We start from the raw sequence: 13679 nt of genomic DNA on the forward strand, positions 1-13679 counted from the left end.
TAGATGATACAAACTCTGATTTTCCTGAACTGAAAAGATGTTGACTAAATTCTCTCTTATTAACTTCAGGGGACAGCTCTACACTTTTAAAGAGTTACCTGTTAGAGCATAACAATTTGGAGATACAGATCCACTTTTAATATAACAGGCTGAAAAATGTACATAAAGATAAAAAAAATCTTTACAGAATCCCATAGTTTCCAAATATAACTTTACTAATCTATTAATTTTAAACACTGTTTAGATTTGTTTTTATGAAAGAAAAGGCTTGACAGTGAATGGATTAACTTCCAGGCTGTCAGCTTACATAAAGACACAGCAACACCTGAATCATCTTTTGTTTTTCCTCGGAGGTCAGAGGGGTATGGAAACACTTAGAAAAAAATCAGTCCAAACTACCATAATTTAGATATTTTTATCCTCCCAAAACCGAGCTCTTATTTCCACCAGCCACTTGAAATAGGTGCAGATTAATCCAACCAAGCTGCCCAAGTGCTCCACTACTAACAGATCCCTGGCTGGGCAGCCTCGTGCTTCTCTCTCTGATGGATTATCATTTCCTACTGAAGGCAGCAAGAAGACTGCACCACTTATTGCATTTTGGGGGTTAGTGGGGTGTGAGGAAAAGACAGTAACACACAGTGAAATCCTATCTTCATGATGTACAAGATGTACAAGAGAGATGATCTACTCATTTTAACTAAACCAAGGACTTACAACATTAAGCTCCAGAAGAACTTGGTAACTTTAGTTTAAATTAATATGGATTTTAACTTCAGAAAAAATCAATAAGTAAAACTTGAACAGGAAAAAAATTCCTTTGTATTTAATATTCACTATTTCATAACTAACCTCTGTCCTTAGAAATTTAAGAAAGAAGAATTTAGTAGAAAAATACCTCCTGCCTGGCAGACAACAACCCCAGCTTATCCTAAAAACCCTACAGCTCAACCAGGTACTTGGGCATCAGATCAGAACTTCCCAGTTGCCTCTCACACACATGGAGACAGCCATTTTCACATGAGCCCTCTGGCAAGCTTTCCTCCTGAGCATATGAACATCTACAGGACTATTTTTTCCCTATGGCAGGTACATTTTACAGCAAGAATAGCAATAGACCATAATCTATTCATAAACCTGTTCTGAAACAAGTCTGTACATTTTATAAACAAACCTGAAGTGACTTCCTATAGTCTATTTCTGGTTATTAAATGAAAAGTCAGAATAATAATGCAGGTGATCTATTAAATAGCATCCACTGTAAAAAATCTGCCGCTTGCCAGAAATCAAATTATTCTTGTTTCATACATTTATTTAATAAGGTCTGTAGAAATTAGAAATAATAGGGGGTTTTGTTCAAGTAAAAGTATAGCAGCAAAAAAAAAAAAAAGTAGATCATGATGATTAGAAAATACAACATTTAAGGTTACAAATACATATATTGGAGGCATTCAGAACTCCTTGGACTTACTGCAAGAGATGCTCTTCTTACATAATCCTTTCTTTTTCAAGAACAAATACCATGACTCTTGAAAACTGTATCTAAATCTAGATACTTCCAAAGAAACATTTTTATTTTTTTTAAATTTAATTAGCAAATACGGTTGTAAACATGACAAGACACAGTTACTTGTGCTTCTTAAATATGATCCAAGTATTAAATAATTCTCATTTACTTGAATTTTTATTTAAAATAATAGTTTTATGTAGCAAAAGAGGCATAGGTAGTTGTGCTAGGTTATAAATAAATAAATAAAATTTTAAAAACATCAGTGATTTTAAAGATATGCCAAGGCTAGAAAGAGTTGTTTCAACCCTGCTACAAAACAGACAAGATGCTTTAAAAAAGGCAATATTTTGAAATAAGACACAAAGACCTGAATTCTCTATGCATTGTTTGCTTTGAAAGGGAAAGAAGAAATATCTTTTCCACTTGTTTTACTACAGTGCCAATATTTTACAAATGGGTTGGTCCTCAACATCTTTTCTCCATGCAGCGTCTATTAAATAACTAACCAGAGCATATAATTAAATAAACAAATATTAAATGCCTATGCACAGACTGGAAATGAACATATTTTCAACAGCTATTCAAGTATCCTTTCTTTTTCCATCAGATCTACTGGTGTTCATAAATTTTCTTAGACCTACCATTTTACTTTGTCTGCCTCTATGTATTAGCTTAGTTCAGAAAGTCAGCATAAGCAATAAAGCAATATGAGAACTTTTATTTTTTTCACTACTCAGAGATCAAGTATTTACCTTCCACAAGCATGTCTGGCACATCTGCTTGATATCTAGGCCCCACTCTGATTTCTCCCTTGTCTGCTAAAAGTGTTTTCAATGATGGATCATACACCAGTGAATAAAAAAATGTATCCTAAAAAAAAGAGACATATTTGCAACAGCATAATAATTTTTAAAATTAGGTTTGCAAATTTGTAACACCTTCCATTTGGAAATTTGCATACTTCACAGAACACAGGTTTGGTACATGAATCTTTATTTTATATAATACAGATGTTTCATGAGTGCTTTTAAAAGGCTAATTGAGACTTCTCTCATTGTTAGGACGTCAGAACAGAGCAATAATGAAAAGATCCATACACAAAAATATATATCAATGGATTTGAAGATAATTGATGTTAAATGCCTACTGAATTTAACAAGTTTGCACTCATAAGTATCTCAACCATACTGACTTTCCATTATAAATTAATCTCAAAAAAAATAAAACACTGTCTGTGTAAACCCTTCTCAGGCACTAAAACAGCATTGGTAAATGTGGTATCACATTTGTCACATAAGTATAGGCCAAGTCCTGCTTTCAAAAATATTTTTAATGGTTATCAGTGGTTTGGTATAGAAATTTAAAAATAAAGACATGCTAAGTTCAGTTAGAAAACATTGCCTTCCTGATGTATTGTTAAGACACTCCAAAGAAAAATATGTTTATTTTAAAGGTATTTTGCAATCTTTCAAATTCTCTGGTAAAGCTAAGCATCCTAAGTACATTCCAGAGGAAGATGAGGAGTTACTTTCCATACGATAAAAGGAAAAAATAAGGAGGAAAAAAAAAGCACCCTGTGAATTCCTCCTTCAGTATCTGCTACAGGAAAATATCTTTATATTTTCATCTGTAAGATGTCATATTAATTACTTCAAATTAATTATTTTCTAAATACAAACAGATTCATAATAAACCTACGAGTATGCCGATTAAATTTTTATCCAATAATATTGTTCAAATCAATGTTGTGAACAACATAATTTTTCTAACCTATCATCAAGATATGATTTTCAAAGTATTGTCTGCCCATTTGTTAAAAATACAGAAAGAAAAATAAACTTATCCTAATATTTACTAGAAGAGAAATCACAATTACCTCTTTCTCCAGGTATGACAGCACAGATTCTGTCTCGTTGAGAAGTGCAACGCTGCATTTTCCCCTACACAAACGTAAGAAAGAATAGTTACTTTGTAAAAAGTTCAGATTTCAAGTAAAGTGTTGCTTACCAGAGAACAATCTATATATACTTTAAATTTCCACACTTAAAGTATAAAAAACATTAAAATATATAAAAATGAACATTGCCATACTTTAATAATACCAAAATTAACATAAAAGCAACAAAACAAATGGCAGTATTCAAGCATTCAAGTACAACTATTCTAAGCATTCGAATACATTGGAATTCCATCAAACTGGGAAAGAATTTCAGTAATGGGAAGTCAAAAAAAGAGAAGAGGTACAATGGCAAACAATAAATACACACACAATTAACAAAAAGGCCTGGATTATAGCAACATCACCTCCAAGTAACTTATCTCCAGTAAATTCAGTGTATAATTTGAAAACTGATAGCCCAAACTGGAAATATAAGGCTTTACTTTTAAGGCTGTGAAAACAAAGCACTTTTCTCTTTTGAATGGAAGCATTTTTAATAATGAATCATGGAATTCTGTCAGTTTCTTCTATGCCCACATTAAAATGCTGATGACCACACTTCTGTGCAGGCTCATGCTGCCCAGTAGTGGTACAGACCTGCCCACTGTAGCATAAGTAGTCAATGCAATGGGACTTGGACCCCACCACCTTCCTCCCCTTTTCATCCCATCTCCCCCAGCATTGTCTTGCCTCAAATTTCTCTGTCTCCAACTTCTCTGCAAGTAACCTGCAGAATTATTTTCAACAAATGGTATTTTAAAGAAGCACTCATGGATGTGGATAAAAAATATTAAGTGTGCTGAATCACCTTGCTAGCAACCCTCATTTTATATTATAATCTACAACTGAACTACCATTTTACATATATATATAATGCTTGTGTAGATATATGAAGGTATATTTATTATCCCTTACACACAGCACCTTGTGTTTCATGCACCAAAGTTTTACTCAGTTTAGTTGGTATTTGCCAGGAGGTTCCTGTGGCCTTATACATCCAGCTACAGGAAATATGCCCATCTCCCACCTACCCTCATGGATCAGACAGAACACAAACAGAGAAAGAGTACTTGTTTGCAGAGACCTTCTTGATTTTAAGATAACACCAAAATGGGTTTTGTAGCGTTATTCTGTCAGGGAGTGCTGGCTCTAAGCTCAACCAGAGGCATTAGAAGCCAATTGCTAATGGCCGATCATTAAGTGAACATACCCAGCTAATGTCTTATTCATTGCCACTGCACATCCTGGGAAAGAGGGGGTAAGCCACACATTACTGTCCTGAATTTCTCTTCAATTACTGTCCTGAATTTCTCTTCATTGTCATACTTGTCAGGGGAACCACACCACCCAAGAAAAAAGGGAAGAAGGGGAAGAAAAGTCTGACCACAATACACAAGAGCTGAGGAAAATCCTCCTGCAGTAGAGAAGTAGGAAATCTTCTGGACACCCCATCATGTCTTTCTTTGAAGGTTTTCTTTAAGCTTTTGGCCTTGATAATTCCAGAGCATTCACTTCTAAAAATTAATTGTGTTGTAGCATGAAGTCACTTTTCCAACTTTATTTTAATATTTTATTGGGTTTTTTTAGTGTAAAAAGCTAACCAGGAGTTCACCTTTCCAGTCTGGTTCTATTTCGTAGAGCTCAAGTGTGCCCTCTCTCTCCACTAGACCCAGGCCTTATTTATCTTCAATTACCACAGAGGCATTCATTGCTCCACTGCCACTGTGACTGCAAAAGTATTTTATTGACCAACCTCATCTTTTAGAGCTGGTCCGCTAAAAAATTCATTTTGTTTCATTAAGATACAAGATTAGTCCCTGCAGCATGTCTTCTAAGTGACTGAATTTCCATTTGATGCTAGATTTCTTTGTACAGCACTTTAACCATCTAATGGCTGGAGCCACACAGAGGTAACATTTTGTATGCATATACGACCTCTTGCATGGACTTGTGTCTCAGTGTAAACAGCACTAGAGCTACAGCAGACACTAAAATAAAAACAACAACAACAAAAAAACAACAGGTAAAATCTGAAAACAGGTAAATTACAGAAGTCTTTCTACTTTTGATTCTCTATATTACAGTTACCCATTTCTGTAATCTAGAAACCTGCAATATTTAATATAAGTGATTTAGAATCTTAACCAAATTCATAAAGCCTACTGTTTATATAACTCCTCCTTTCCTCTCCCATCAGAGGAAAAGCTTCTCTGTATAGTTGCAAGAGCTCTGCTGGACTGAACTGAGCATCTAGTTCATTGCAGCATGAACACTGAGCACCCCTCAATCATGGATGCTAAGGTAAGAACTTAAGTGAATATTGATTTGCAATAATATGCCCCTTAATATTGTCCAACCACCGCTGCACTTTTCACCCGTTCTTCAATACTGAAAATCAAATGCCCGAGAGAAAAAGTTAATGTAATTTAAACCACATTACAACACAACTTGGGAGTTAGTTTTTTAAGGGATGTATCTGAGAACCCATAGCTTCCCGGGATTTAAAAATAATATTTTCCTCCTTAGAGCATTCTGAAGCTTTATTTCTTAATGTTTTTAAATTATTTAAGATAATTGTGAAAGATAGAGCTATATCAAATAAAAAAATTAACATAACATCATACAGTCTGACACTTCCAAACTAGACAAAGAAAAGAAAGGGGGAGCTAGCTACCTACAAAAACAAATGAGAGTGTATGCTGCATTTAGCAGATTATAAAATCAGTTACACACCAAAATAAAATTATACTCTCTTCTTTCAGAAATCCTACTGTTTTACATTTTAAGTGTTACTTAGATTAGCGGCATACAATGTCATACGTTCATTGTTCTGTTGGAGTCTCCTGCCTGAAATGCATCATTAAACTGAACTCAGGTAGAAATTACAAAAAATATCAGAATGAGGGATGAAACTGTATTTCACTAATACAAAAGCAAACAGATTACAACAGAATTATTCAAAGCCCAGAGCTGCAGATCAAAAAGCTCCAGAATTAGACATGCACATCAAAGAAATCTAACCCAATAAATTACTGCAAGGTAGTTACTCTGGAGCTTCAACTATGAGGTAACGGCAACAGGTGTATAAATGAGACATCACTGTATTTGGAATTGTGAGCTACAACAAAAGTAACCTTAGTGATAGGGTTTTTTTGGAGGGAGAGAGGTGTACTTTCCTCTACCATTCAGTGTGAAAAACATAAAAAGGGTAAAGTTAAGAAAAGAAGAAAGACAAAACAAAAGCAGTAAAACCTCACAAGTAAAAACTAAATAAAAACATACTAGCTAAAATTCTTTTACTCCTTCAGTTTCAACAAAAATGTAGTTAGTCTCAGATACTTTTCTAGGCTGAAGATGTCAGGAAAAGGTCAAGATCTGTAGCTGTCAAAAATCTCCTCCATTCTCTTAAAATCAACTTGAACTTTCTCCTCTTCCTTACAGAGGGGTTGAGTTTTTGTGTTCTTACTCTGGAGAGAACTGATTTCCAACATCCGATCTCCACTCTATACCATTGAACCATTTACCCCTGTAAATCCAGTTTTTCCTAAGGGCTAAAACTGTAAGTGTCTAGAGCAAAGGCCAACATGGTGGAGCTACCCTGGCTTTTATTGCACAAATATCCCCCAGCTTTCTATATGGAGGCAACTGACTGGGCAGACCAGTGACAGCAGAGAATGTCATTGAACCTTGTAACCATGATATTTTCCTTTCCTTAGGATTTTTCCTCCTGAGAAGCTGAGAGGCCTCAGGAACAAAATGTAAAGTATTCTTACCTGCTGCTGTGGAATGCAACAGGTGGATCTGTGATTGGTCTCATGTGCTTGTTTCTAATTAATGGTCAATCACAGTCCACCTGTCTGGATTGTCTCGGTCAGTCTGAGCCTTTGTTATCATTCCTTTTTTATTCTTGCAAGCTGTCTGATGAAATCCTTTCTTCTATTCTTTTAGTACAGTTTTAATATAATATATATCATAAAATAATAAATCAAGCCTTCTGAAACATGGAGTGAACATTCTCATCTCTTCCCTCATCCTGGGACCCCTGCAAACACCATCACAGAACCTGACTTCAGCAAGGCCTGCAGTGTCCAGTGTCCTTCAAGCAGACTGGAAACACAGGGTCTGGACAAGTAGACAAGAAGCCTGGAAAAAACCACCAGACTGGAAAGGCTGTGGTGAGTGACACAAAGTCCAGCAGGCAGCTGGTTACTGGGGGTGTCCCTCAGTTGCTGACCCTGGGAAAAAATACGCTTTCAACATGTATGCAGAAAATGATATTAACTGGATTTGTTCGCTCTTAAGGTATGACAACTAAAGGGAGAAATTCTACTTCTTTGTTCAATTAGCTAATGAAAAGATAGATAACTAAGATGGCACCGGGCTCCTTTCAGAGAAGCAGCAATAGGACACAAAGTAGTACACAAAGTTTCGATAAGTAAAATCCCAAACAGATGACAAGGAAAAAAATCACTGTAACAAACATCAAACACCAAAACAGACACCCAGAGAAGCTGTGATATCTGCATCCTTGAGTATTCTGGAGTACTCATGGAAGAAACCTAGAGGAGTGCCACCTCCTCAATATTTCTATCCTCTTCAGAGGACAAGCTAATTATTAAAAGTTAAGAAAACCACTGAGAATCACAGAATGTGAACACAAGTTAGTTAAAGACCTAAGTAAGGAACATCAGGAATACTTTATAGTGCATTTGCTTTCTTGTTTCTTTTTAAAACAGTTTCAAAATGTTGAAACATCAAGCTTGTTCCAGAATTTGTCTGCTAAAGGTCTTAGTAACATGTGACAGTACAGTCCTACAACATTCATCTGCTCTGAAAAGTAGATGCAAGTCATCACTCTGCTTTTGCCTGCTGTGCTGTGTGGCATGTACTATGAATTCACGTGTTTTTCTGCCTTCTTTGTGAACTATGTACTGGAGAACCTCTATTGTATTTGCTCCCTGAATTGTGAGGTGAGAAGACATTTACAATACTTCTTCTATGTAATCTTCCCTCTGCAAGGAGAATACCTTATTTCAATATCTAAATGTCAAAGTAAGTAAAAGAAACTGCACAGGATTATTATCTCCATGCTATAGTTGGAGCAGCAGAAAATTGACAGTTAAATGACTTTCTCAAAGTCAGAAGAAGGAGCTGAATAAAGCACAAGAAATTAATACAAAAATTTCCAACTTCCAGGTTTTGTGTTGTCAGCAAGAGAGATAAGCAACCTCTCATCTCTGTTGTGCCCAGTGACAGGACCCAAAGGAATGGCCTGAATTGTGTCAAGAGAGGTTTAGGATGGATATTAGAAAAAGGTTTTTTACCCAGAGGGTGTTTGGGCACTGGAACAGGCTCCCCAGGGTAGTGCTCGCAGCACCAAACCTGACAGGGTTCAAGAAGTGTTTGGACAATGCTCTCGTGCACATGGCGTGCTTCTTGGAGATGGTGCAGTGCAGGGCCAGGAGCTGGACTCAGTGATGTCTGTGGGTCCATTCCAACACAGAATATTCCATGATTTTGTGATTTGCCAATAAGAGAGAAAATAAATACACACATAAAATGTGCTTCTCCTGTTGGATAATATGTACCCTTTTTTTTGGCAACTTCTAGACACTTGTGGTCTAAAATAGCTTGGGGCAGCTAGATGTAATAGGAAAATGAAAACTCTTTAAGAACGCAATGTAAGAATGCATTTTTTTCACACTAAATTAGACTCCCTCCGTCACTGTGCTATTTCTTTTCCATTTCTAGATTCATCATCCCCTCATTCCAACACAAAAAAAAAGTTTTCCTGACTGCTAAATAGAAGATGACATGAGAACCTACATTACTTACAGAAAGAAGTTGACAAACACTTTGAGCTTTAGCAAGCCTCTTCCTACATTAGCATTAAAGGCAATTTAAAACTTGAATACTTGAAATGCTTCTGCAACGTTTAACCAAACTCAGTCATGACTTCTTCACATTTAGTGAAGCTGGGGTAATTTGAATTTTAGATGCATGCAGCCCTAAACTGCAAATCTGACCAATGAGCCACTGCCTCCTTTCCAAACCCATCTGCTGTTTTCCAGGCCAGACAAAATGGTCAAGCTTCCTTTGGCCAGCAGAATAACTAAAAAAAATTAGCCCTTCCAGACTGACTTTGCACCGAGTTATCAACTGGTGCTATCAATTGGCAAGCTAGAGCTCTGAGACTCTTGTCCCTTCTAAGGCTCAAACATCAAGTAACAGAAGGCAAAAACAAAGTTGCTTCCAAAGCAGTTGATGGGATAACCTGGCCCAACTGAGCTAAGATCAGTGATACCCTTTTGCAGGGCTGTAGCAGTCCAGCAGATGGGCTACGGGCAGGCAATCCACCCAGCACAACACACAGATAAATTGCATTTACTACTTCTTACCTGATATGCGTTGCTGGTAGGGACTCATACTGGCGAGAAAGGAAAAGCTCTCTGTGCTTCAACTGATGTTTCTGTTTATCAGTCAAATCAACCTCAATTGTAGTTTCAGACTCTTCTTCAACTTCTTCTGCAGAGAAGCAGAGCGTAGGTCGAAATTAACTGTGTTGCATAACATCATTGCAGCCATTTCATTTGACATCCCCCCCACCCCTTAGCAACCTCCTTTAGTATTTCAAAGAAAAGATGAGTTTAACAAGACTACAGTTTATGTAACTTGACAGAATGTTAAGTATTTTGAATTATACACTTCTACTTCAACCCTTTAAAAATCATGCTCCTCTCCTCTGCACTACGCATTGATGTCTTTCACACAGTTTAAGAACAATCCTGTCAACATTACTCATTCTTTTTTCATCTTCTTTCCTCTGTTTTTTTCTCTTGATTGCTGACCAGTTTTGGGTTTGACTTTCTCTTGCCAATATTACTAGTACTAAAACTTTTACAGAAGTCCTGGAGAAAAGCACACTTTCCAAGAACTGAAATTTACAAAACATAATTGAAGTTCAAGACCTCAAAATCAGTCTAAGAAAACTGAAAAAGGCTTATGTCTTCCACTATGTTAACCTTCTTCCATACTGACAACAAACACAGTGAATTTGCATATTTAAATAAGATTCAAAGTTGTTTCTATTTTAAGCAAGACAGGATAAAATAAAAGCAGACCCTGGAAAGCGTCATGTAAAGAATTGAAGGGGAACGTTCCCAGTGCTTGCTAACATGTCACACAATGGCGGGCTCTCCAAATGAGCTACCCTGGCATCTTGAGGACTGAACTTCTTGTGGATTTTTGGGACATGTTGAGCTTGAATCTGTACTTCCTCGAGCTTCCCAAAAAGGGCAAAAAGCCCCTCTGAATAATGGATGCAGAAATACAGACCCTTTAAAAACTTCTTTAAAATTTGGCAACTTTCTACCTGGTAAATTATCCATCATCTGCAAAACAAAGTGTAGTTTACAAAATGTTTCTCAGAAACTCAACAACAGAACCTCAGCACGAGATAGTATTTCATGTAACTACCTACAACAGAGGACCTCACCCGCTCTACTAATAATAACCATTTTTACAACCAACCTACAAAGACTATTTCAAATTGAAGCCTGCCTGCATCCTCTTAGCAACCACAGTTGTCTCCAAATGCAACACTACTACTTTTTTTTATCATGCCTGTGTGTAGTTCATTCCACTTCTAATAGTTCTTTTCACAAAAGTGATATAACAACATACCCTGGTATAACCAACTTCTTCAAACCCAATTCCACTTTAAGTCATCTTGCTGTAGACACCCCCATCCCCTTCCCTGTTTTGGCATGTTTTGTGGAGAAAGAGAGCAAGAAAACAAGAATTTCACCCATCTCACTTGACAACCCACAGCGTCACCAGGCATATGTACAGGTTCAAGTCAAACTATAACTCAATTCAGAATTATTTTGACATCTGTAATACTGACAGTAAATAAACCTTAAAAGAAATCTATGCCAAGTGAAGCATTTTTTAAAATACGCGAATAGTTAATTAAAAAATAGAAATTCATAGTAAAAGGTTTATGTTTGTGCTGGTTTTGGCTGGGATAGTGTTCATTTTCTTCACAGTGGCTAGCATAGGGCTGTGTTTTGGATTTGTTGATAACACAGGGATGTTTTTGTTGGTGTTGAGCAGAGCTTACCCAGAGCCAAGGCCATTTCTGCTCCTCACCCATCAACGAGGTGGCTGGGGAGGCACAAGGAGCTGGGAAGGGACACAGCCAGGACAGCTGACCCCAACTGACCCAGGGGATGCCACATGGCATCGTGATCACCATATAGAGCTGGGGACAGAAGAGGGACGTGGGGACATTTGGAGTGATGATGTTTTGCCTTCCCAAGTCACTGTTACTGTGTGTAACAGACCCTGGCTGTCCTGGGGATGGATGAACACCTGCCTACCCAAGGGAAGCAGTGAATTAATTCCTTGTTTTGTTAATTCCAATTCTTATCCCGCCTGGGGTAGTGAGCTGTGTGTTGTTTTGTTGCTAGTTGGGGTTATACCACACCAATGTTTCCAGCAATTAATTTCTACAACTGTTTATTACATTAAGTGACCATTACAAGCTACATTTTGATTGTCAGGTTCAAGCACTAATATTTCTTCCAGTTACCTTGGGTTTGGGGCTTTTTTCCTGAGTAATTTAGGCGTCCAAACACAAGTTTGGTCAACATATCAAAAACATCTGACTATAGATAAGGCACAATATGGGCCATTTTAAAGTTGTAGGAAGCCAGAGATAATATTCCAGACTTTAAAACGGCTTTAGACACCTATGCCATCTCAATATCTTCCTCAAGTAAGAATTTAAATTTAAAAAATTACGAAGAAAACCCACCGCCTTTAAGCAAATTTATTTCCCTCATCTTATATAAGCCATGAAAATGCTGATCCAATAGCCTGAAGCTGAAACCAAATGTCTCTTAGACGCAACTCTTAAAACACTCTGAACCTAAATATGAAACAATGTAAATTTTTCTGTTGTATTTTTAGAAATAAAACAGATGTTTTACACAGGATGATCTGACAAGCTGGGTAATAAGTAGAACAAACCATGACCAGACACAGAACATTTCCATCCAATTTACCATTGGGAAAATGTTACCATTTCCTGCTTCAGCATTAAAATATAAAACCAATGTTCACAGTAGGATTTAGTAAAACAAGCAATAATTTGTCCCAGCAATTATACAAACCTGTACCAAGAAAGGAAACTGGATAGAAAGAAGGGAGGAAGCTAAGCTTGCATGATGGCAATACAAAGAATTCTGCATCTGAAGAAACCTCCAGAGTGCTGCTTTTGAAGCAGGTTTTTGCAATTACCAAGCCTTAATACCCATTAGAAGGAAAGTGGTAACAGCCTTGCAGAACTTTTAGAGATCTCTTCACATCTTTGACTTGATTTACAGCACATGTGAATTTCATTTGCTATCCAAGGAGAGATTATTTCTATCAAAAGGAGTGAAACAGAAGGTACCTACAGGAAATCATAAAGTAGCACCAAGTTAAGCACATTTCAGCACTCAGGCAGGGAAGGAAAGCAATAGCTCCGAGTGAGCAAATATTTTTATGCAGCAATATGGTGATGACATACACGGACCTCGTTGTTCCATGATTAGAGAGACAAAAAATCAATTTAAAACTGCTCAGCTAAATGTAATTTTTAAGCTCTAAGGTATGACTCCAAAGATTAATACTTCATACAATTATGTTTTGAAAATTACACACTTTCCTTTAGGCCTTGGGCGAAATATAAGATAATGCTGTTTTGTGGCACTTCTCCCGGCTTAGAAGAAATAATTCATTATTTAAAGGAAAAATCCTAGTGAGAAAAAGCAGGCATCTCCAGTCAGCTTTTAAAACTTGTGGTCTATTTATTATATGTGGGCTTTCTAATCATCAATGGTAAATAATTACTGTGATCCTGAAAATCAGAGTGATCTGGTGGTGATTCTTTCAAGGACAGCACTACAACTTTCGCTTTCCCATCTGATATAAATGAGACTTAAGTGACTCACTTAAGCAATGGATACCAGAAAGAAACTGTAACCCTCACTCATTTTACATATGCATCACCACTTTTAAACATGATGAACACTTTTTTTTCCACCTTCCATTTAATTTGTGGGATTTGCTGTTAGAAAATAGTGGTGTTAGAGAGCCTGAGAAGAAGAGAAAACTGTCCATGCCACCTAAACTTAGTATACAGTATCTGTTTATAGTTATGTAATGAGTCAAGCTTGCTATGAG

The 13679-nt window shown here is 36.8% G+C and overlaps 1 protein-coding gene across 3 annotated transcripts in view; it reads right to left on the reverse strand.

The window, feature by feature from the left end:
• The window catches only part of LOC311151753 (metastasis-associated protein MTA3), a 77850-nt gene that overhangs the window by 45142 nt on the left and 19029 nt on the right, over positions 1–13679 (reverse strand). For all 3 annotated transcript variants that reach the window (XR_014616028.1, XM_084202387.1, XM_084202386.1), the window contains exons 4-6: positions 9848–9974; positions 3387–3450; positions 2263–2380 (exon numbers count right to left, since the gene is read on the reverse strand). Coding sequence is in view for 2 of the 3 variants with exons in the window: in XM_084202387.1 (XP_084058513.1) it covers positions 2263–2380; positions 3387–3450; positions 9848–9974 (309 nt within the window). In the remaining variant the exon portion in view is untranslated. The remainder of the gene's footprint in view (positions 1–2262; positions 2381–3386; positions 3451–9847; positions 9975–13679) is intronic.

The sequence above is a fragment of the Fringilla coelebs genome (genome assembly GCF_963513975.1).
Source record: "Fringilla coelebs genome assembly, chromosome: 3".
NCBI classification, from domain to species: domain Eukaryota; kingdom Metazoa; phylum Chordata; class Aves; order Passeriformes; family Fringillidae; genus Fringilla; species Fringilla coelebs.